This window comes from Neopsephotus bourkii, unplaced genomic scaffold (assembly GCF_033783945.1).
Source record: "Neopsephotus bourkii isolate Nb327-2 ecotype Australia unplaced genomic scaffold, CSIRO-AGI_Nbou_v1 NB_1227, whole genome shotgun sequence".
NCBI classification, from domain to species: domain Eukaryota; kingdom Metazoa; phylum Chordata; class Aves; order Psittaciformes; family Psittacidae; genus Neopsephotus; species Neopsephotus bourkii.
In genome coordinates, this window is record NW_026901712.1 from 29,157 (window position 1) to 53,543 (window position 24,387).

General features: G+C 67.0%; 1 protein-coding gene across 1 annotated transcript; it reads left to right on the forward strand.

Annotated features, from left to right (window-relative positions):
- Nucleotides 1–2,113: 2,113 nt before the first annotated feature.
- On the forward strand, nt 2,114–24,238 carry LOC133218176 (plectin-like). The gene is made up of 11 exons (XM_061364329.1): nt 2,114–2,272; nt 17,257–17,318; nt 17,536–17,550; nt 17,785–17,874; nt 18,095–18,130; nt 19,152–19,229; nt 19,314–19,406; nt 20,597–20,763; nt 21,716–21,831; nt 22,281–22,387; nt 24,107–24,238. Exons 1-11 carry the CDS (start codon nt 2,164–2,166, stop codon nt 24,236–24,238), a joined length of 1,005 nt encoding a protein of 334 aa, XP_061220313.1. The 5' UTR covers nt 2,114–2,163.
- Nucleotides 24,239–24,387: the final 149 nt, after the last annotated feature.

Genomic DNA, 24,387 nt, shown 5'->3' on the forward strand with positions numbered 1-24,387 from the left:
GGACCGGCTCTACCGCAGGAAGGAAGAGCCCGAACTGGAGCCCATCACCGTCCCCTCGGGCCCCTCCCAGCCCAGCCCGGTTCCAGGTATCACCAGCCCATGGCAGGGGGACCCCATCATGGGGTGCGGACCCCAATTATGGGGGGGGGGTTGCTGCTGTGTCCCCCCCACTTGCCCTTGGGGGACCTCCCAGCACTTGGGGGTCTCTGGGACCCCCCCACATCCATGGGCACGGTCAGGGCCCACCCCCTGGGGGGGGTCCGTGCCATGGGGGGCTGCACTGTTGGGGTGCAGTACTATGGGGGGGTCCGTGCCATGGGGGGCTGTGCTGTTGGGGTGCTGTACTATGGGGGGGTCCGTGCCATGGGGGGCTGTGCTATTGGGGTGCTGTAATATGGGGGGGTCCGTGCCATGGGGGGCTGTGCTATTGGGGTGCTGCACTATGGGGGGGATCCGTGCCATGGGGGCTGTGCTATTGGGGTGCTGCACTATGGGGGGGTCCGTGCCATGGGGGGCTGCACTGTTGGGGTGCTGTAATATGGGGGGGGGTCCGTGTCGTGGGGGACTGTGCTATTGGGGTGCTGCACTGTTGGGGTGCTGCACTATGGGGGGTCCGTGCCATGGGGGGCTGTGCTATTGGGGTGCTGCACTATGGGGGGGCTGTGCCATGGGGGGCTGTGCCATTGGGGTGCTGCACTATGGGGGGTCCGGACCCGTGGGGGGGCTGTGCTATTGGGGTGCTGCACTATGGGGGTCCGTGCCATGGGGTCTGTGCCATTGGGGTGCTGCACTATGGGGGGGGTCCGTACCATGGGGTCTGTGCCATTGGGGTGCTGCACCGTGGCACTGGGGCCATGCAGTGGGGGTGCACTGGGGGGGGGCTGCACCCCGAGGCGGAGCAGGCGGGCAGGCGGACGGACAGCGGCAGCTGGGGGGGGGGTGAGGGGGGGGCAGGGCTGGTGCTGGGCTGGGGGCTCCCTGCTGGGGGGGGGGGGGGTCCCCATCCCGTGCTCCCCCCTCCCCCCCTCGGGGACACCCGATCCGCGACAGCTGGAGCCCCCCCCCATTCATCCCCCTCCCCCGCCATCAGCCCGGGCGGCGCCGCGAGGCCGCGGTGAGGGCCCCCCCCCCCCCCCCCATTCCGTGACTCAGCCCCGACGCCACCGCTCCAAGTTTCCACCAGGCGCTGCCAGCGCCGTGAGTCACCGGCACCGGCCCCATGGGGGGGCCGTGGGGCTGCCCCACACCCCCCCCCCAACTTCCTGCTCCTGGAGCCGCGGTGCTCGTGGGGCGTCTCAATGGGGCTGGACGGGGGGGGCCGGGTCCGCTCCCGGCTCCTCTCCCGGCTGCTTCCGTTCCGCCGCAGCGGCGGCTCCGCCTCCGGGTTTTCCTTCGCTCCGCTCCGCGCAGCCCCTGCGGGAAAACCCGGCCTGGAGCCGGGGCCGGCGGGGACGGGGTCGCGCCGGGAGCGAGGAGCTGGGGGGGTCCCCGCCGGACGGGAGCGGGTCCAAGGGGCAGGGGTCGGGGCCCCGGCGCCACGAGGATGGGCTCCGATGGCCCCCGGCGTCAGTAAACCCCCTCCCCCCCACGCTCCCCCCATGGTGGCGGCCGGGTTCACCCCTCCGGTACCGGGGAATCGGGGGGTCCCCCCCCGTCCCCCCCATCTCACCCTCCCCCCCCCCCCCCGGTCCCGTGTCATGTTCTAACTCGGGCTCGCTGACGGGCTCCGGTTATTTATATCAGCGCCCGCCCCCCCGCACCCCCCCCCCCCCCCGCACCCCCCCGCCGCCGCCGCCGCCACCGGGGGAGCCGCGCTGCGCCCTCGCTCCGCTGCCTGCGCCCTGCCCGTTCCCTGCCCGTGCCCATGAAGGTCGTGCCGGGTACGTGGGGGGGGGGGGGGAGGGGACACGGGGGGGGGGGGGGCGGGGGCTGGCGCCGTCCGGTCGGGATATAAAAAGCCGGGATCTGAACCGGGAAGGGGGGGGGGGGGGGGGGCCGGTCCTGCCGGTACCGCGGGCAGGAGGAGGCAGGAGGCGTCCAACCCCCCCCCCCGCGGACCGGGAGGGGTTAAGGGCCGGGGGGGGCGGGCACTGGGGTGTCCCTGCCCCCGGAGCCGAGCCGAGCCGAGCCGAGCCGAGCCGAGCCGAGCCGAGCCCCGGCCCCATGGAGGACACGGGGTCGCTGTTCCCGTCGCTGGTGGCCGCGGGACACGCCGCGTCCCTCGCACTGGTCTGGTACTGGCGGCGGCGGCGCGAGGGGACGGGCGACTCGGGTGAGTTCGGCCCCGCTCGGCTCCGCCCGGCTCCGCTCGGCTCCCCTCGGCTCGGCTCCGCTCGGCTCCCTTCGGGTCCCCCTCGCCCCGCCCACCCCGCCGCCCCCCTCCCTCGTGGGGGGCCGCCCCCTATGGGACGGGAGGTGTTGGGGGGCTCAAGGGGGGTTCCGGGGGGGGGGGGTGATGATGCGGCTCAGCTCCGTGACTCCGTACCCCCAAACCGGCAACACCCCCCATCCCCCCATGCCAAGCCCTCCCCATGGCCCCCCCATGGCCCCCCGATGCCCCCTCGCCCCCCCCCCGGCGCCGGTGCCCCCCAGCAGCTGCTGTCCCCGGCTCTGGAGGTGACGAATACCTCTGGGCACAGGGATCTGGTGACAGGGGGAATGGGGGGGGGGGCACGGGCACGTCCCATTGTGGGGGCGGGCAGGGGCTGCCTGGTTGGGGCCTCGCTGGGGCTCAGGGGACACCCGGGGGGTCCTAGGGCAGGAGTGGGCAGAGGTGCAGCAGGGTCCAATGAGGCTGCGCAGGGGAGACACTGCAGCTGCAGCCACGGGCATTGATCCATCCATGTCATCCTCATCCATCATCCATCATCCATCATCCCTCCACCATCCCTCCATCATCCCTCCATCATCCCTCCATCATCCCTCATCCATCATCCCTCATCCATCATCCATCATCCATCATCCATCATCCCTCATCCCTCCATCATCCCTCATCCATCATCCCTCATCCCTCCATCATCCCTCATCCATCATCCCTCATCCCTCCATCATCCCTCATCCATCATCCCTCATCCCTCCATCATCCCTCATCCATCATCCCTCATCCATCATCCCTCATCCCTCCATCATCCCTCATCCATCATCCCTCATCCATCATCCATCATCCCTCCATCACCCCTCCATCATCCCTCATCCATCATCCCTCATACATCATCCCTCCATCGTCATTCTTCCATCCCTTTCTCCATCCATTGGTATCACTCTATCATTCTTCCATCCCTGCATCCCTCCATCCCTGCATCCATCCTTCTGTCTGTCCCTGCATCCATCCCTGCATCCATCAATCCATCCATCCCTGCATCCATCCCTGCATCCCTCCATCTATCCATCCATCCATCCATCCGTCCGTCATCCCTCCATCATCCCTCCATCATCCCTCATCCATCATCATTCTTCCATCCCTTTCTCCATCCATTGGCATCACTCTATCATTCTTCCATCCCTGCATCCATCAATCCATCCATCCCTGCATCCACCCCTGCATCCATCATCCATCCATCCCCCATGCCTCCATCCCCCATGCATCCATCCCTCCCTCCCTGCCATGGCCCCATCCGTGCCTGTCTCTGCCCTCAGGCACTTTCCAGGGCGTTGCCTGCGGCTTCCGGCATCGGGCGCTGCCAACACCCGGCCAGCGCTGTGCTGCCTGTACCCTGCCTGTACCCACTGCCTGTACCCACAGCCTGTGCTCTGCTGCCTGTACCCTGCCTGTACCCTGCCTGTACCCACAGCCAGCGCTGTGCTGCCTGTACCAGCTGCCTGTACCCTGCCTGTACCCACAGCCAGCGCTGTGCTGCCTGTACCAGCTGCCTGTACCAGCTGCCTGTACCCTGCCTGTACCCACAGCCTGTGCTCTGCTGCCTGTACCCTGCCTGTACCCTGCCTGTACCCACAGCCTGTACCCTGCCTGTACCCAGAGCCTGTGCTGTGCTGCCTGTACCCTGCCTGTACCCACGCCTGTGCTCTGCCTGTACCCACAGCCTGTGCTCTGCTGCCTGTACCCACTGCCTCTCCGCTGCCTGTACCAGCTGCCTGTACCCACAGCCTGTGCTCCGCTGCCTGTACCAGCTGCCTGTACCCACAGCCTGTACCAGCTGCCTGTACCCAGAGCCTGTGCTGTGCTGCCTGTACCCTGCCTGTACCCACAGCCTGTGCTGTGCTGCCTGTACCCACAGCCTGTGCTCTGCTGCCTGTACCCACTGCCCCTCTCCGCTGCCTGTACCAGCTGCCTGTACCCACAGCCTGTGCTCCGCTGCCTGTACCAGCTGCCTGTACCCACAGCCTGTACCAGCTGCCTGTACCCTGCCTGTACCCACAGCCTGTGCTGTGCTGCCTGTACCAGCTGCCTGTACCCACTGCCCCTCTCCGCTGCCTGTACGCACAGCCTGTGCTGCCCTGCCTGTACCCTGCCTGTACCCACAGCCTGTGCTGTGCTGCCTGTACCCTGCCTGTACCCACAGCCTGTGCTGTGCTGCCTGTACCAGCTGCCTGTACCCACAGCCTGTGCTGCCCTGCCTGTACCCACAGCCTGTGCTCTGCTGCCTGTACCCTGCCTGTACCCACAGCCTGTGCTCTGCTGCCTGTACCCACTGCCCCTCTCCGCTGCCTGTACCAGCTGCCTGTACCAGCTGCCCTGCCTGTACCCACAGCCTGTGCTGTGCTGCCTGTACCCACAGCCAGTGCTGCCCTGCCTGTACCCTGCCTGTACCCACAGCCTGTGCTGCCCTGCCTGTACCAGCTGCCCCCCCCCGGTGCCCCCAGCCCCGAGCCTCCCCTGCCCCGTCCCTGCCCCCAGCCCCGTGGTTCTGGCGTCGCCGCCGGCCCTGGCGCTGGCCCAGGCCTGGCCCAAGGGCACCCCCAAGGGCGCAGCTGCTGGGGGCGGACACCTGAGTTCACCCCTGTTCACCCCTGTTCAGCCGTGTTGGGGCGTGTTGGTCTGTGTCATGCCATGTTGGGCTGTGTTGGGGTGTGTTGGGGCGTGTTGGGGCGTGTTATACCATGTTGGTCTGCGCTGTGCTCTATTGGGCTGTATTGAGCCATGTTGAGCTGTGTTGGGGCGTGTTGGGCTGCGTTGAGCCGTGTTGGGCTATGTTGGTCTGTGTTAGGCCATGTTGGTCTGTGTTGGGCTGTGTTGAGCCATGTTGGGCTGTGTTGGGCTGTGTTGATCCATGTTGGTCTGTGTTGGGCTGTGTTATACCATGTTGGTCTGCGCTGTGCTCTATTGGGCTGTATTGAGCCATGTTGAGCTGTGTTGGGGCGTGTTGGGCTGCGTTGAGCCATGTTGGGCTATGTTGGTCTGTGTTAGGCCATGTTGGTCTGTGTTGGGCTGTGTTATGCCGTGTTGGTCTGCGCTGTGCTCTATTGGGCTGTGCTGAGCCATGTTGGGCCATGTTGAGCTGTGTTGGGGCGTGTTGGGCTGTGTTGGGCCATGTTGGGCTATGTTGGGCTGTGTTAGGCCATGTTGGGCTGTGTTGGGCTGTGTTGGGCCATGTTTGGCTGTGTTGGGCCATGTTGGGCCATGTTGGTCTGTGTTGGGCTGTGTTATGCCATGTTGGGCTGCGCTGTGCTCTATTGGGCTGTATTGAGCCATGTTGAGCTGTGTTGGGCTATAGTGGGCTGTGTTGGGCCATGTTGAGCCATGTTGGTCTATGTTGGTCTGTGTTGGTCTGTGTTGGCCTGTGTTGGGCTGTGTTGGGCCATGTTGGTCTGTGCTGAGCTGTGTTGGGCTGTGCCCAGATCCCCCCCCCACCCTGTACCGTTTCTCTCTGGCAGCCCCAAGCCCCCCCGCGGGTCGGTGCCGGGCCGGGGGTCCCGGTGCCGGTGCCGCACGGAGCGGGGGGGGGGCGGTCCCGGGGTTATTCGCGGCTCTTCCGTGCCCCATGGCGGGGGGGGGGGGGGGCGGTGGCTCCGGGCCCGGTGCCGGGGGAGGCTGCAGGGATTTGTGACCCCGGGCCCCCCCCCCCCCCCCGGGGTTTCCGCGCTGCGGCTCCGGTCCCGGCACCACCAGGAGCCGCTGGGGCCGCGCAAGGGGCGACCGGCACCGCCCCCCCCCCCCCCCCCGGTGTGGGGCAGCTGTGGCCAACGTGGCACGAGCGTGGTGGGACCATGGCGTGACCACTGCGGGCATAGCGTGAGCGTGGCATGACCATGGCGTGATCGTGGCATGACCATGGCGTGATCGTGGTGTGACCATGGCGTGAGCGTGGCAAAGATGGCACAACCATGGCAAGCTTGGTGGGACCATGGCATGACCACTGCGTGCATAGCATGACCATGGCATGACCCATGGCAAAAGTGGCATGACCATGGCATGACCATGGCGTGATCGTGGCAAAGATGGCACAGCCATGGCAAGCTTGGTGGGACCATTACATGACCATAGCAAGTGTGGCGTGACCATGGCAAGCCTGGCGTGACCATGGCATGATGTCACATGACCATAGCAAGCCTGGCATGACCATGGCATGAAGTCACATGACCATGGCAAGCCTGGCGTGACCATGGCATGATGTCACATGACCACGGCAAGCCTGGCATGACCATGGCATGGTGTCACATGACCATAGCAAGCCTGGCATGACCATGGCATGGTGTCACATGACCATAGCAAGCCTGGCATGACCATGGCATGGTGTCACATGACCATGGCAAGCCTGGCATGACCATGGCATGATGTCACATGACCATAGCAAGCCTGGCATGACCATGGCATGGTGTCACATGACCATAGCAAGCCTGGCATGACCATGGCATGATGTCACATGACCGTGGCAAGCCTGGCATGACCATGGCATGATGTCACATGACCATGGCAAGCCTGGCATGACCATGGCATGATGTCACATGACCGTGGCAAGCCTGGCATGACCATGGCATGAAGTCACATGACCATGGCAAGCCTGGCATGACCATGGCATGATGTCACATGACCACGGCAAGCCTGGCATGACCATGGCATGAAGTCACATGACCATGGCAAGCCTGGCATGACCATGGCACGCCAATGGCGCACACCAGGGCTGTGTGGGCGCAGCGGCCCCGTGCCCGCTCCCTGTCGGTGTCTCCCGGTCCCCGCTATCGCCCGGCCCCGGTGCTCCCCGCCCCCCCCCAGCTCCTTATCTCTGTGCTGCAGCCGGGGCAGAGCCGTGGGGCAGCCCCGAGCAGCGCGCATCGGGCCCAGCCCCGCACGCTCTGGTGTGGGCCAGTGGGTCCCAGTGGGTACCGGTGGGTCCCAGTATGTCCCAGTGGGTCCCAGTGCATCCCAGTGGGTCCCGGTGTAATCCAATGTATCCCGGTGTGTCCCAGTGGGTCCCAGTGGGTCCCAGTGGGTCCCGGTGTGTCCCAGTGTGTTCCAGTGGGTCCCAGTATGTACCAGTGGGTCCCAGTGTGTCCCAGTGTGTCCCGGTGGGTCCTGGTGTGTCCCGGTGTATCCTGGTGTGTCCCGGTGTGTCCCAGTGGTTCCCAGTGGGTCGTGGTGTGTCCCGGTGTGTCCCAGTGTATCCCAGTGTATCCCAGTGGGTCCCAGTGTGTCCCAGTGTGTTCTGGTGTATCCCAGTGTATCCCAGTGGGTCCCAGTGGGTCCCGGTTGGGCTGCACCAGGGTTGGGTTTTGGCACAGGACCCTCCATGCCCATCAAGGACCCAGGTTGCTGCTGCCGGGGCCCTGTGCCATGGGGTGACCGTGACCGTGCCTGTGCCAAGCCCATGCCCATGCCCGTATCCATGCCTATTCCAGTGCCTGTGCCCTCACCATGCCTGTGCCATACCCGTGCCCGTGCCATGACCATGCCTGTGCCATACCCGTGCCTGTGCCATGCCATGACCATGCCTGTGCCATACCCATGCCCATGCCATGACCATGCCTGTGCCATACCCGTGCCTGTGCCATGCCATGACCATGCCTGTGCCATACCCATGCCCATGCCATGCCATGACCATGCCTGTGCCATACCCGTGCCCGTGCCATGCCGTGACCATGCCCGTGCCATGCCATGACCATGCCTGTGCCGTGCCATGACCATGCCTGTGCCATCCCCTGCCCCTGCTCATGCCATGACCATGCCTGTGCCATACCCGTGCCCATGCCATGACCATCCCGTGCCCATCCCCGTGCCCATCCCATCTCTGTACTGTACCCATGCCTGTGCCGTGACCATGCCTGTGCCATACCCTGCCCGTGCTCACCCCGTGTCCACCCCGTGCCCATCCCCGTGTCCGTTCCCGTGCCCATCCCAGGCCGGCGCCGCTGTTCCGAGCCCCCCTCTCTGCCCCCCCCGGGCCCTGGCGCTGCCGCGGTGCGGATCCAGGGGGTTCCCGGCGGAGCGCCCGGGCGTGGGCTCGGCCCTGGGCCGGGAGGGGCCGGGAAGGGGCCGGGATGAAGGGGCCGGGATGGGGCCGGGATGCGGCCGGGAGGGGCCGGGAAGGGGCCGGGATGAAGGGGCCGGGATGGGGCCGGGATGAAGGGGCCGGGATGGGGCCGGGAGGGGGCCGGGAGGGGCCGGGATGCGGCCTGGCAGCGGCCGTGGGCGCTCTGAGTCAGCGTCGGCCCCGACGCCACGGTGATGGCCGCGGGGCTCTGCTGCGGCTGCTGCAGGGCTGGAGGTGGGTGCTGGGGTGGGGGGCACCCCAGGGGTGATCCCGAGCGGCTCCGGTCTGGGGGTGCCCCCCCCCCGCTTGCGATGAGGTTTGGGGGTTCCCGGGGGTTCCCCCGTGGGGGGGGGCACTGGGCCCTGGCAGGGCGGGGCAGGAGGATGAGGGGGTCAGGGGGGGTCAGGGTGCAGGGGGGGCACGCACTGGGTGCTGCGGGGTACAGGGGGGGTGCAGAGGGTTGGGGGTGCAGGAGGGTGAAGGGAGGGTGCAGCCTCACGGGTGCAGAGGGTTGGGGGTGCAGGGGAGGGGGGCGCAGGTTTAGGGGTGCTGCGTGTGGGGGGCCCAGGACAGGGGTCCCTGGTGCGGGGGTAGGGGGGTGATGGGGGCAGGGGTGCAGGGGCTTTAGGGGGGTGGGATGGGGTTTGCACAGCATTAGGGGTGTCTGGGGGCAGGGGACACGGAGCACTGCAGTGGGGCACTGGTGCGCAGCAGTAGGGGTGTTGGTGCCCAGTAGCAGGGTGTTGGTGCCCAGCAGTAGGGTACTGGTGCACAGCACTGGGGTACTGGTGCCCAGCAGTAGGGTGCGGGGTGCACAGCACTGGGGTACTGGTGCCCAGCACTGGGGGTACTGGTGCCCAGCAGTAGGGGCATTGATGCCCAGTAGCAGGGTACTGGTGCCCAGCACTGGGGTACTGGTGCCCAGTAGGAGGGTACTGGTGCCCAGCACTGGGGTACTGGTAGCCAGCACTGGCGGTACTGGTGCCCAGTAGTAGGGGCATTGATGCCCAGTAGCAGGGGTACTGGTGCCCAGTAGCAGGGTACTGGTTCCCAGCAGCAGGGTACTGGTGCCCAGTAGCAGGGTACTGGTTCCCAGCAGCAGGGTACTGGTGCCCAGTAGCAGGGTACTGGTGCCCAGCACTGGGGGTACTGGTTCCCAGTAGCAGGGTACTGGTGCCCAGCACTGGGGGTACTGGTGCCCAGTAGCAGAGTGTTGGTTCCCAGTAGCAGGGTGCGGGCGCAGCCCCGTGTCTGCAGCGGGTTTCGGGGTGCGGGTCCCGCTCTGGCCCCGCCCCCCCGGTGCCTCCGGTCCGGGCTCTCGGTGCCGTTCCCGGGGCGGTGGCAGCGGCGGGGGCGGGGCCCGCTCGGCCCCTCCCGTCCCGTCCCGTCCGTGGGGCAGCGGCGGCGGCGGCGGCGGCCCCGGGCCCATGGAGGGCAGCGGCGGCGGGGGGGGGGCTCCCGGTGCCCTCGGGTGGGGGCTGAGCGGCGGCTCCGAGCCCGAGCGGCGGCGGTTCCTGAGCGCGCGGCTCTGCTGCACCGGTGCGGGCGGGGGCGGAAACGGGAGGGGACCGGGGGGGGGGGTTCGGGCCGGTTCGGGTGGGGTCGGGTCGGGTCGGGTCGGGTCGGGCGGGTTCGGGGGGATTCGGGCCGGTTCGGGCGGATTCGGTTCGGGTCGGGGCTGCGGGACCGGGCGGGACCCGCTCCGGGGGGGGCCGCGGGGATATCGGGGGCGGACGGGGGGGGGGGGGGAGAAGCGGGGCCTGACGCAGGGACCCGCCCCCCCCCCGGGGAGGGACCGCCCCCGGGAGCTGGGCGGGGCCTGAGCTGGGCTGGGCTGGGGCGAGCGGGTCTGAACTGGGCTGAACTGGGCTTGAGCTGGGCTTGAGCTGAACTGGGCTTGGTTTAGGCTGAACTGAACTGAGCTGAACTGGGCTGAGCTGGGATTGAGTTGGGCTGAGCTGGGCTGAACTGAGCTGGGTTTGGGCTGAACTGGGCTGGGCTGAGCTGAGCTGTGCTGAATTGAACTGCGCTGAGCTGAACTGAACTGGGCTGAACTGGGCTTGAGCTGGGCTGACCTGGGCTGAACTGGGCTGAGCCAAGCTTGAGTTGGGATGAACTGAGCTAAACTGGACTGAAGTGAGCTGGGCTGGGCTGGGCTGAACTGGGTTTGAGCTGAGCTGGGCTGAGCTGAGCTGAACTGGGATTGAGCTGAGCTGAACTGGGCTGAACTGGGATTGAGCTGGGCTGAGCTGGGCTGAACTGGGATTGAGCTGAGCTGAACTGGGCTGAACTGGGATTGAGCTGGGCTGAACTGGGCTGAACTGGGATTGAGCTGGGCTGAACTGGGCTGAACTGGGATTGAGCTGGGCTGAACTGGGCTGAAATGGGCTGGGTTTGGGCTGAACTGGGCTGGGCTGAGCTGAGGCTGTACTGGACTGAACTGGGCTGGACTGGGCTGAACTGGGCTGAACTGGGCTTGAGCTGGGCTGAACTGGGCTGAACTGGGCTGAACTGGGCTTGAGTGGGATGAACTGGGCTGAACTGGGCTGAAGTGAGCTGGGCTGGGCTGGGCTGAACTGGGTTTAGCTGAGCTGGGCTGAACTGAGCTGAACTGGGATGGACTGGGGTGAACTGGGCTGAACTGGGATGGACTGGGCTGAACTGGGCTGAACTGGATGGCTGGGCTGAACTGGGCTGAACTGGGATTGAGCTGGGCTGGACTGGGTTGAACTGGGATGGACTGGGCTGGACTGGGCTGAACTGGGATTGAGCTGGCTGAACTGGGCTGAACTGGATGCTGGGCTGAACTGGGCTGAACTGGGATTGAGCTGGGCTGAACTGGGCTGAACTGGGATTGAGCTGGGCTGAACTGGGCTGAACTGGGATTGAGCTGGGCTGAACTGGGCTGAACTGGGATTGAGCTGGGCTGAAATGGGCTGTAGCCAGGTTCACGTCTGTCTGTAGCTGTGCACGTGTGCACCCGTGTGTGTGCCAGTGCAGCCCATGTGTGCACCCACGGGTGCGCCCCGTACATGTACAGGCCCTGGTGAGCGTCAGCGCACGCATGCACCCAGCCCACACGTGCACACGCGTGTTTGCGTGTCCATGTGCGTGCACACGCGTGTGCTGCTCTGTGCTCGGTACCCGGGCCCTGCCTGTGCTTTGGCACCGCTTCGCAGCCTCCTGCCCACGGTGCTGGCCCCGTGCCGGGTGCGCCGGTGCCCGCGGTGATGCCGGTGGCGGCCGTGGATCCAGCGCATGAGCGGGTGTGGAGCCGGTGCTGGCCCTGCCGGTGCTGCCGGTGCTGCAGTGCTGCCGGTGCTGCGGTGCTGCCAGTGCTGCGGTGCTGCCGGTGCTGCGGTGCTGAGGGTGCTGTGGTGCTGCCGGTGCTGTGGTGCTGCCGGTGCTGCCGGTGCTGCCGGTGCTGCGGTGCTGCGGTGCTGCCGGTGCTGCGGTGCTGCCGGTGCTGCCGGTGCTGCCGGTGCTGCGGTGCTGCGGGTGCTGCGGTGCTGCCGGTGCTGTGGTGCTGCCGGTGCTGCGGTGCTGCGGTGCTGAGGGTGCTGTGGTGCTGCCGGTGCTGTGGTGCTGCCGGTGCTGCCGGTGCTGCGGTGCTGCGGTGCTGCGGTGCTGCCGGTGCTGCGGTGCTGCCGGTGCTGCCGGTGCTGCCAGTGCTGCGGTGCTGCGGTGCTGCCGGTGCTGCGGTGCTGCCGGTGCTGCCGGTGCTGCCAGTGCTGCGGTGCTGCGGTGCTGCCGGTGCTGCCGGTGCTGCCGGTGCTGCGGGTGCTGCCGGTGCTGCCGGTGCTGCCGGTGCTGCCGGTGCTGCGGTGCTGCGGTGCTGCCGGTGCTGCCGGTGCTGCCGGTGCTGCGGTGCTGCCGGTGCTGCCGGTGCTGCCGGTGCTGCCGGTGCTGCGGTGCTGCCGGTGCTGCCGGTGCTGCCGGTGCTGCCGGTGCTGCCGGTGCTGTGGTGCTGCCGGTGCTGCTGGTGCTGCGGTGCTGCGGTGCTGCCGGTGCTGCCAGTGCTGCGGTGCTGCGGTGCTGCCGGTGCTGCCAGTGCTGCGGTGCTGCGGTGCTGCCGGTGCTGCTGCGGTGCTGCAGGTGCTGCGGTGCTGCCGGTGCTGCCGGTGCTGCCGGTGCTGCCGGTGCTGCCGGTGCTGCGGTGCTGCCGGTGCTGCTGCGGTGCTGAGGGTGCTGTGGTGCTGCCGGTGCTGTGGGTGCTGCGGTGCTGCCGGTGCTACCGGTGCTGCCGGTGCTGGCCCTGCTGGTGCTTCCGGTGCTGCCGGTGCTGCCGGTGCTGCGGTGCTGCCGGTGCTGCCGGTGCTGCCGGTGCTGCCGGTGCTGCCGGTGCTGCCGGTGCTGCGGGTGCTGCCGGTGCTGCCGGTGCTGCCGGTGATGCCGGTGATGCGGGTGCTGCGGTGCTGCCAGTGCTGCCGGTGCTGCGGTGCTGTGGTGCTGCTGTGGTGCTGGAGTGCTGTCGGTGCTGCCGGTGCCCATGTCCCGGCAAGGGGCAGCTCCGGCCTCAGCCCCGTTCCCGCAGCGGCCCCAGATGTTCTTGGCGCCAGATGTGGAGGACGCGTGCGTGCAGCGGCGCTGCCTGCGTGCCGCGGCCTGGGGCTGCCCAGCGGCAACGGCTCTGCCTGCCCTGCCTGTGCTGCCTGCACGGGAACCCGGGCCGGGGGTGCCGGTTGTTCTGGTGGGTGCTGGTGGGTACCGGTCGTGCTGGTGGGTGCTGGTTGTTCCGGTATGTGTCGGTTGTGCCAGTGGGTGCCGGTGGGTGCTGGTGGGTGCTGATTGTTCCAGTGGGTGCCGGTTGTTCCGGTAGGTGCCGGTTGTGCTGGTGGCTGCTGGTTGTTCTGGTGGGTACCGGTGGGTTCCGGTGGGTGCTGGTTGTTCCAGTGGGTGCCAGTGCATGCTGGTCGTGCCAGTGGGTACTGGTGGGTGCTGGTGGGTGCCGGTTGTTCCGGTAGGTGTCAGTCGTGCCGGTGGGTGCCGGTGGGTGCCGGTGCATGCTGGTCATGCTGGTGGGTGCCAGTGGGTGCCAGTTGTTCCAGTGGGTGCCGGTGGTTGCTGGTGGGTGCCGGTGCGTGCTGGTTGTTCTGGTGCGTGCTGGTGGGTTCCAGTCGTGCCGGTGGGTTCCGGTGGGTTCCGGTGGGTTCTGGTGGTGCCGGTGGGTGCTGGTGGGTGCCTGCGGGTTCTGGTGTGTTCCGGTGGTGCCGGTCGTGCCGGTGGGTGCTGGTGGGTTCTGGTGGGTTCCGGTTGTTCCGGTAGCTGTCAGTCGTGCCAGTGGGTGCCAGTGGGTGCCGGTGCATGCTGGTTGTTCCGGTGGGTGCCGGTGGTGCCGGTGGGTGCCGGTGTCTTCCAGTCGTGCCAGTGGGTGCCAGTGGGTGCCGGTTGTTCTGGTGTGTTCCGGTGGGTGCCGGTCGTGCCAGTGGGTGCCGGTGGGTGCTGGTTGTTCCGGTGGGTTCTGGTGGGTTCCGGTTGTTCCGGTGGGTGCCGGTGCCGAGCGCTGCCCTCCCGATGAATCCCAGCAGCCACAGCCCCGGTGCCCTTTGGCCTCCAGGCAGGGTTCGGGCTGCGCCGGCGCTGCCGATGCCGGGTGCGGCACCGGGCGCCCCTTTAATGGGTACCGCGGGTACCGGGGGTGATGCCGGGGGTGCCGCGGGAGACCCCGCGCTGGTGCCGCCCCCTTTGGGGCCCTGCGGGACCCCCTCCACGGGGCTCTGCCCCCCCCCCAGGTGTGGGGCGCGTGGGGCTGGGAGGGGCCCAATGAGCCCTGCGCTGTGGGGCGGGGAGCGGGGAACCCCCCCCCCCCGGTGTGGGGCAGGGGGGGAGGGGTTAAGGGGCGGGTCCTGTGGGGCGGGAAGGGCGGGGCCGGCTCCTCCCTGGGGCCGCCCCCTCGGGGCTGGGGCTGGGGCCGGGGCCGGGTCCGGTCTCGGTCTCAGCGGCTGCGGGCGCCGCCATGGAGCGGAGCGGCCGCGGTGCGGGGCCGGGCTCCGAGGACAGCCTCTACCTGGCCGTGCTCCGGGCCTCCGAGGGCAGGAAAGGTGCGGGCGGGGCGGGGCGGGGGCGGCCGCGGTGCGGGGCGGAGGTGGCCATGATGTGGGGCGCGGTGATGGCCGCGGTGCGGCGTGGGGCGGTGGCCGTGGTGTGGGGCGCAATGGGGTTAGAGTGGGGCGCAGTGGGGTTAGCGTGGGGCGCAGTGGAGTTGGTGTGGGGCGCAGTGGGGCTAGTGTGGGGCGCAGTGGGGTTGGTGTGGGGCGCAGTGGGGTTAGTGTGGGGCGCAGTGGAGTTAGTGTGGGGCGCAGTGGGGTTAGTGTGGGGCGCAGTGGGGTTAGTGTGGGGCGCAATGGGGTAATGTGGGGAGCAGTGGAGTTGGTGTGGGGTGCAGTGGGGTTAGTGTGGGGCGCAGTGGAGTTGGTGTGGGGTGCAGTGGGGTTAGTGTGGGGCGCAATGGGGTAATGTGGGGAGCAGTGGAGTTGGTGTGGGGTGCAGTGGGGTTAGTGTGGGGCGGTGGCCGTGGTGTGGGGCGCAGTGGGGTTAGTGTGGGGTGGTGGCTGTGGTGTGGGGCGCAGTGGGGTTAGTGTGGGGCAGGGTGGTGTCTGTGGGGCAGGTTAGGGGTTGGTGTCTGTAGGGCATCCTGTGGGGCAGACGCTGTGCTGGGGCGGTGTCTGTGGGGCAGGTTATGGGGCAGACGCTGTGCTGGGGTGGTGTCTGTGGGGCAGGTTATGATGTGGTGTCTCTAGGGCAGCCTGTGGGGCAGGCCCCGTGCTGGGGTGGTGTTTGTGAGGCAGGTTATGGTGTGGTGTCTGTGGGGCAGGTTATGGTGTGATGTCTCTAGGGCAGCCTGTGGGGCAAGCCCCACGCTGGGGCGGTGTCTATGGGGCAGGTTATGGTGTGGTGTCTGTGGGGCAGACCCTGCACTGGGGTGGTGTCTATGGGGCAGGTTATGGGGCAGACCCTGCGCTGGGGCTGTGTTTATGGGGCAGGTTATGGGGCAGACTGCGCTGGGATGGTGTCTATGGGGCAGGTTATGGTGTGGTGTCTATGGGGCAGACTGCGCTGGGGCGGTGTCTATGGGGCAGGTTATGGGGCAGACTGCGCTGGGATGGTGTCTATGGGGCAGGTTATGGTGTGGTGTCTATGGGGCAGACTGCGCTGGGATGGTGTCTATGGGGCAGGTTATGGTGTGGTGTCTATGGGGCAGACTGCGCTGGGATGGTGTCTATGGGGCAGGTTATGGGGCAGACTGCGCTGGGGCTGTGTCTATGGGGCAGGTTATGGTGTGGTGTCTATGGGGCAGGCCCTGCGCTGGGATGGTGTCTATGGGGCAGGTTATGGGGCAGACCCTGCACTGGGGCGGTGTCTATGGGGCAGGTTATGGTGTGGTGTCTATGGGGCAGACTGCGCTGGGATGGTGTCTATGGGGCAGGTTATGGGGCAGACTGCGCTGGGATGGTGTCTATGGGGCAGGTTATGGTGTGGTGTCTATGGGGCAGGTTATGGGGCAGACGCGCCCGAGGCTGCGTTTCCCCACGCTGGCGCCGGCCCCATCCCCGCCCTGCCGGAGCTGCCGCCGGCCCTGCCCGAACCCATCCCTGCCCTCGCCCTGCCCGTACCCATCCCGGTCCCTGCCTGGGCCTGGGCCCCTCCCATCCGGTGCCACCGGCGCCGCGGGGCCAATCCCGGCCCGTTTTGGCACCGCTGACTCAGGGCCGTGGGTGCCAGAACCCCCCCCTCCCCCCCCGGGCACCCGGGGCTGTGCCGGGGCCTGGCCTGCGGCGACCGCTTCCTTCCCCATGAGTCAGGCATGGGCCTGGCACCGTTGGTGCAGCGCTTCCTGCCAGGCCCCTGCGGTGCCACCGCGTGTGCTGCCGGGCAGGGCCGGGGCGTTGTGTTGTGGCGCCACTGGGTTGTGCCGGGTGTCGTGGCACGGTGCCACGCTGTGGTGCTGTACCAGGGTGCCACAGGGTTGTGCTGGGTGTTGTGGCACGGTGCCGCGCTGTGGTGCTGTGCCAGGGTGCCACTGGGTTGTACTGGGTGTCGTGGCACGGTGCTGTGCCGTGGTGCTGTGCCAGGGTGCCACTGGGTTGTACTGGGTGTTATGGCACAGTGTTGTGCCATGGTGCCGTACCAGGGTGCCACAGGGTTGTGCTGGGTGTCGTGGCACGGTGCTGTGCCATGGTGCCGTACCAGGGTGCCACAGGGTTGTACTGGGTGTTATGGCACAGTGTTGTGCCATGGTGCCGTACCAGGGTGCCACTGGGTTGTGCTGGGTGTCGTGGCACTGTGTTGTGCCATGGTGCTGTGCCAGGGTGCCACTGGGTTGTACTGGGTGTTATGGCACAGTGTTGTGCCATGGTGCCGTACCAGGGTGCCACTGGGTTGTGCCGGGTGTTGTGGCACGGTGCCGCGCTGTGGTGCCGTACCAGGGTGCCACTGGGTTGTACTGGGTGTTGTGGCACTGTGTTGTGCCATGGTGCTGTACCAGGGTGCCACAGGGTTGTACTGGGTGTTATGGCACGGTGTTGTGCCATTGTGCCATACCAGGGTGCCACTGGGTTGTACTGGGTGTCGTGGCACTGTGTTGTGCCATGGTGCCGTACCAGGGTGCCACTGGGTTGTACTGGGTGTTGTGGCACGGTGCTGTGCCGTGGTGCCGTACCAGGGTGCCATCGGGTTGTACTGGGTGTCGTGGCACGGTGCTGTGCTGTGGTGCCGTACCAGGCGGTTGTGCCGCGGTGCTGCCGGTTGTGCCGCGGTGCTGCCGGTTGTGCCACGGTGATGCCGGTTGTGCCGCGGTGCCGCCTCTCACCCTCCCTCTGCTCTCTTGCAGATGAGCGAGACCGTGTCCAGAAGAAAACCTTCACCAAATGGGTCAACAAGCACCTCCTCAAGGTACCGGAGCCCCGGGGCCAGGGCCCGGGTGGCTGTGCCGGGGGGTTCGTGGTGCTTTGGTGCCGAGTGGGAGGGGGGGGTGGTCTCTGGTGCCGTGGATCCCGGCGCTGCTGCCGGCGCATCCCCACACAGTGCCCAAAGCCCGCGGCGCCGGTGCCGGTGCCGGTGCCGGTGCGGGGCCTGCCCTGACTCTCTCTTTCTGCCTCTCCCCGCGCAGCACTGGCGAGCAGAGGTAGGTCCGTGTGTGCCGCGGCGTCACCGCGCTGCCCCTCGCTCACACCCCGCTGCCGTAGCGGCGCTGCGCGGCACAGCCGAGCTCTGCATGCGGCACAGCCACGGCACCGGGATGGGGCAATGGGGGCTGTGGGGGGGGGCACCGGCTGCAGCTGGGGGGGGGGTGTTGGTGTAACCGCGCTGCCGGGGCCGTGCCGCGGTGACGGTGACGCTGTCACCGTGCGTCCGCCAGGCTCAGCGCCACGTCAATGACCTGTACGAGGACCTCCGGGACGGGCACAACCTCATCTCCCTGCTCGAGGTGCTCTCAGGGGACAAGCTGGTGAGTCCCACGCCGAACGCGCCGCCGCCGCCGCCATCACCACCCTCAGCCATCGGCACCCCCCCCCCCCCATCTCGTGCCCCCTGCATCCGCCCCCACCCCCGCTTGGCCAATGCCGGCGCCGCGGCTCTAACGCGGGGACGTCTCTTTGCTTTGGTGCCCCGGCGCTCACCGGCCCCCTCGGGCTTTGCCTTCTCCTGCTCCCGGCGCTGCCGGGCAGCCGCGGGAGCGCGACGTCGTCCGGAGCTTGCGGTTGGTGAGTGGTGGCACGGCACCGCATGGCACCGTACGGCACCGCGAGTGCTGGTGCAGGACCGCATGGCACCGTATGGCACCGCGAGTGCCGGTGCAGGACCGCATGGCACCGTATGGCACCGCGAGTGCCGGTGCAGGACCGCATGGCACCGTACGGCACCGCGAGTGCCGGTGCAACACCGCATGGCACCGCGAGTCCCCGTGCTGCACCGCGCATCCTGGTGCAGCCCCACATGGCACCGTACGGCACCGCGAGTGCCGGTGAAGGACTGCATGGCACTGCGAGTCCCTGTGCTGCACTGCGTGTCCCCATGTGGCACCCCGCATCCTAGTGCAGCACTGCATGGCACCATACGGCACCGCAAGTGCCGGTGCAGGACTGAATGGCACCGCGTGTCCCCATGTGGCACCGCGCGTCCTGGTGCAGCACCGTATGGCACCGTGAGTGCCGGTGCAACACCGCATGGCGCCATACGGCACCGTGAGTGCCGGTGCAGCACTGCATGGCACTGTGAGTGCCGGTGCAGCACCGCGTGTCCCCACATGGCACCGTGAGTGCCAGTGCAGCACCGCATGTCCCCACGTGGCACCGGGAGTGCCGGTGTGCACCACATGGTGCCCGGCCGCGACCTTTCCGTACCAGCAGCCCCAGTGGGTGCCCTGTGATGGTGTCACCAGGAGGTGCCGGCACCGGTGGCACTGCACCAGTGGGGTTTCCGGGTGCCCCACGGCCGTGGCTCAGAGCAGACCCCGGTGCACTTGGGGGCTCCCCGGTGTGTCCGGTGCCGGGGGTGCCGGGGCTCCGTCCCCGCGGCGAGGGCAGCGTGCGCGGTGCTGCCGCGGTGCTGAGGAAGCGCGGGCGCGGGATCCGGTGCCGGAGCCCATTGTCCGCTTGAGCCGCGCTTCCTGCAGCAGCCCCGGGGCCCTGGGGCCGGGCTGGGGTTTCCTGGCTCGGCTGTGCCGGGGCAGTGCCGGGGCAGTGCCGGTGCCGGTGCCGGCGGCTCAGTGCCGTGTCCCCGCAGCCCCGCGAGAAGGGCCGGATGCGCTTCCACAAGCTGCAGAACGTGCAGATCGCCCTCAACTACCTGAAGCATCGCCAGGTGAGGGGGGCCCGGGGGGGGTTTGGTGCTGCCGGGAGCCCCCGGTGCCACCGCGGCGTCACCACGACCCCGCGCGCCCCATAGGTGAAGCTGGTGAACATCCGCAACGATGACATCGCCGACGGCAACCCCAAGCTCACGCTGGGGCTCATCTGGACCATCATCCTGCACTTCCAGGTGTGCCGGGGAGGGTGCCGTGGGGCGGGGGCTGTGGGGCAGGGATGGTGCCGCAGGGATGGGATGTTGCTATGGGGTGGTTGCTACGGGGTGGTTGATATGGGGCGGGTGCTGTGGGGTGGTTGCTGTGTGGTGGTTGCTATGGGGCAGTTGCTATGGGGCGATTGCTATGGGGTGGTTGCTATGGGGCAGTTGCTATGGGGCGGTTGCTGTGGGGTGGTTGCTATGGGGCAGTTGCTATGGGGCGATTGCTATGGGGCGGTTGCTGTGGGGTGGTTGCTGTGGGGTGGTTACTATGGGGTAGTTGCTGTGGGGCGGTTGCTGTGGGGTGGTTGCTATGGGGCAGTTGCTATGGGGCAGTTGCTATGGGGCGATTGCTGTGGGGCAGTTGCTATGGGGCGGTTGCTGTGGGGTGGTTGCTGTGGGGCGGTTGCTGTGGGGCGGTTGCTGTGGGGCAGGTGCTGTGGGGCAGGTGCTGTGGGGCGGTTGCTGTGGGGTGGTTGCTGTGGGGCGGTTGCTGTGGGGCGGTTGCTGTGGGGCAGTTGCTGTGGGGTGGTTGCTGTGGGGTGGTTGCTATGGGGTGGTTGCTGTGGGGTGGGTGCTGTGGGGTGGTTGCTGTGGGGTGGTTGCTGTGGGGCAGGTGCTGTGGGGCGGTTGCTGTGGGGTGGTTGCTGTGGGGTGGTTGCTGTGGGGCGGTTGCTGTGGGGTGGGTGCTGTGGGGTGGTTGCTGTGGGGCCGGTGCCCTGGGGCCGGTGCTGTGGGTTCAGTGCCGTGGTGTCGATGCCGTGGGGCCGGTGCCATGGGTTCGGTGCCATGGGGTCTGCGCCGTGGGTTCGGTGTCGTGGGGTGGTTGCCATGGGTTTGGTGCCGTGGGGTCGGTGCCGTGGGGCCGGTGCCATGGGTTCAGTGCCGTGGTGTTGGTGCCATGGTGTTGGTGCCGTGGTGTTGGTGCCGTGGTATTGGTGCCATGGGTTCAGTGCCGTGGGGCCGGTGACGTGGGTTCAGTGCCGTGGGGTCGGTGCCGTGGGTTCGGTGCCGTGGGGTTGGTGCCGTGGGGTCGGTGCCATGGGGTCGGTGCCGTGGGTTCGGTGCCGTGGGTTCAGTGCCGTGGGTTCGGTGCCGTGGTGTTGGTGCCGTGGTGTTGGTGCCATGGTGCCAGCGCAGCGCGGTAACCGCCACGGTGCCGTCAGATCTCGGACATCCAGGTCACGGGGCAGTCCGAGGACATGACCGCCAAGGAGAAGCTGCTGCTGTGGTCCCAGCGCATGGTCGAGGGCTACCAGGGGCTGCGCTGCGAGAACTTCACGGCGAGCTGGCGCGACGGCCGCCTCTTCAACGCCATCATTCACCGGCACAAGTACGCGCTGCCGGCGCCGCCTGCGCCATGGGCACCGCAGCCGCAGCCGCATCCTGCTCTGCACCCCCTTAGCCACAGCCCCAGCCCCAGCCCCTTCCCTTTCCATCCCCATCCCCATCCCATCCCCTCCCCTCCCCATCCCCATCCCCATCCCCTCCCCATCCCCATCCCCATCCCCTCCCCATCCCCATCCCCATCCCCTCCCCATCCCATCCCCTTCCCTTTCCATCCCCATCCCATCCCCATCCCCATCCCCATCCCATCCCCTCCTCATCCCCTTCCCACCCCCTTTCCATCCCCATCTCTATGTCCCCATCTCCATCCCCTTCCCATCCCCATCCCCATCCTTGCTCTGGGCTCTGTGGGGACTCAGCCCCACATCGCTGCTGCCGGGCGCTGCTGATGCCCACCCATAGCCGGGCTGTTCCTGCCCCACACTGGGGCTGGGGGGGGCTGCTGCTGGCTCCATGGGGCTCTGCTTGCTCTGGGTCTGTGTGCGCGGTGCCCCTGGGTGGCTGCTGGCTCCTGGTGCCGGTGTCCCCGCTGTGGTGCCAGTGCCAGTCCCAGTGCCGGTGCTGGTGCCAGTGCCGGTGCCGGTGTCCCCTCTGTAGTGCCAGTCCCTGTGCCGGTGCCGGTGCTGGTGCCGGTGTCCCCGCCGCGGTGCCGGTCCCGGTGCCGGTGCCAGTGTCCCTGCCCGGTCCCGGTGCTGGTCCCTGTGCCGGTGCTGGTCCCAGTGCCGGTGCTGGTCCCGGTGCCGGTGCTGGTCCCAGTCCCAGTGCTGGTCCCGGTGCCGGTGCGTGTCCCTGGTCCCGGTGCTGGTCCCTGTGCCAGTGCCAGTGCTGGTGCCAGTGCCGGTGCTGGTGTCCCTGCTGCGGTCCCTGTGCCGGTGCCGGTGCCGGTGTCCCCTCCGCGGTGCGGGTGCGGGTGCGGGTGCTGAGCGTGCCTCCCGCAGGCCGATGCTCATCGACATGAGCCGCGTTCACCGCCAGAGCAACCTGGAGAACCTGGAGCAGGCGTTCACCGTGGCCGAGCGCGAGCTGGGGGTCACGCGGCTGCTGGACCCCGAAGGTGCCGGGGACACCACAGACCCCATCCCCCCCCTGAACACCCCCCCCATACCCCCATACCCCCTCCCCCCCTGTACCCCGCAGCTCCCTGTGCCCCCATCTCCCCTATGCCCCTTGTGCCCCCCGTGCCCCCTGTGCCCCCCAAGGGCCCCGTCCCCTCCTGTTGCCCCCCGTGCCCCCCATCCCCCCCATGCCCCCGATCCCCCTGTGCCCCCCATGCCCCCCTGTGCCCCCCAAGCCCCCCGTGCCCCCCATCCCCCCTGAGTCCCCCATCCCCCCCCGTGCCCCTTGACCCCCCCGTGCCCCAGACCTGGCCCCCCCATGCCCCCCATCCTCCCCATCCTCCCCGTCCCCCCCTGTGCCCCCTGTATCCCCCCATGTCCCCCGTCCCCCCATGCCCCCCATCCCCCCCATGCCCCCCATGCCCCCTGACCCCCCCGTGTCCCCCAGACGTGGATGTGCCGCAGCCGGACGAGAAGTCCATCATCACCTACGTGTCCTCGCTCTACGATGCGATGCCGCGCGTGCCGGAGCCGCAGGACGGAGTCAAGGCCAACGTCAGTGGGGGGCAATGGAGGGGGGGGTGGCACCGGGCCCCGCGTCCCCGCATCCCCCCCTTACCCAGGTCATAGAATGATAGAGCCATAGACCCATGGAACCATAGAACCATGGAACCATGGAACCATAGAGCCATAGAGCCATAGAGCCATAGAGCCATAGACCCACAGACCCATAGACCCATAGACCCATAGACCCATAGACCCATAGAACCATGGACACATAGAACCATAGACCCATAGACCCATAGACCCATAGAACCATGGACACATAGAACCATAGACCCATAGACCCATAGACCCATAGACCCATAGACCCATAGACCCATAGACCCATAGAACCATGGACACATAGAACCATAGAACCATAGACCCATAGACCCATAGAACCATGGACACATAGAACCATAGACCCATAGACCCATAGACCCATAGACCCATAGACCCATAGACCCATAGACCCATAGAACCTTAGAACCTTAGAACCATAGACCCATAGACCCATAGACCCATAGACCCATAGCCCCATAGCCCCATAGAACCATAGACCCATAGACCCATAGACCCATAGACCCATAGACCCATAGACCCATAGACCCATAGACACTAGACCCATAGACACAAGACCCACATAGACCCATAGACCCATAGACCCATAGACCCATAGACCATAGAACCTTAGAACCTTAGAACCATAGACCCATAGACCCATAGACCCATAGACCCATAGCCCCATAGCCCCATAGAACCATAGACCCATAGACCCATAGACCCATAGACCCATAGACCCATAGACCCATAGAGCCATAGAGGCCATAGAGCCATAGACCCATAGACCCATAGACCCATAGACCCATAGACACATAGACCCATAGACACATAGAACCATGGACACATAGACCCATAGACCCATAGACCCATAGACCCATAGAACCATAGAACCTTAGAACCTTAGAACCATAGACCCATAGACCCATAGACCCATAGACCCATAGCCCCATAGCCCCATAGACCCATAGACCCATAGACCCATAGACCCATAGACCCATAGACCCATAGACCCATAGAGCCATAGAGGCCATAGAGCCATAGACCCATAGACCCATAGACCCATAGACCCATAGACACATAGACCCATAGACACATAGAACCATGGACACATAGAACCATAGACCCATAGACACATAGCCGCATAGACCCATGGAATGGTTTGGATTGGGAAGGAGCTGAAGCTCACCCAGTGCCATGGGCAGGGACTCCTCACACTGAACCATGGTACCCAAGGCTCTGTCCAACCTGGCCTTGGGATGGAGCATTCCCAACCTCCCTGGGCACCCATCCCAGTGCCTCAGCACCCTCCCAGGGAAGAATTCCCTCCTTAGATCCAATCTAAACCTCCCCTGTTCCAGTTTGACCCCATTACCCCTTGTCCCATCACTGCAGTCCCTAATGGAGAGTCCCTCCCCAGTATCCCTATAGCCCCCTGCAGACACCGGAAGGATGCTCTGAGGTCTCCACGCAGCACAGGCCTATGTCCCATGTGTCCGTGATGTCCCCCATATCCCATGTTCTCATGTTCCCCATGCCCCTATCCCCATCCCCATGCCCATCCATGCCCCATGCCCATGCCCATCCATGCCCCATCCCCATGCGCATCCATGCCCCTATCCCCATGCCCATGCCCATCCATGCGCATGCCCTGTCCCCTGCCCCATGCAGGAGCTGCAGCTGCGCTGGCAGGAGTACTACGAGCTGGTGACGCTGCTGCTGCAGTGGATGCGGCAGCACACGGGCAGCTTCGAGGAGCGCCGCGTGCCGGCCAGCTACGAGGAGATCGAGGTGAGGACCTGACCCCCATGCACCCCCATATCCCCCCCATAACCCCCCATGCACCCCCATGTCCCCCCCATAACCCCCCATGCACCCCCATGTCCCCCCCATAACCCCCCATGCACCCCCATATCCCCCCCATAACCCCCCATACCCCCCATGCCCCCCCA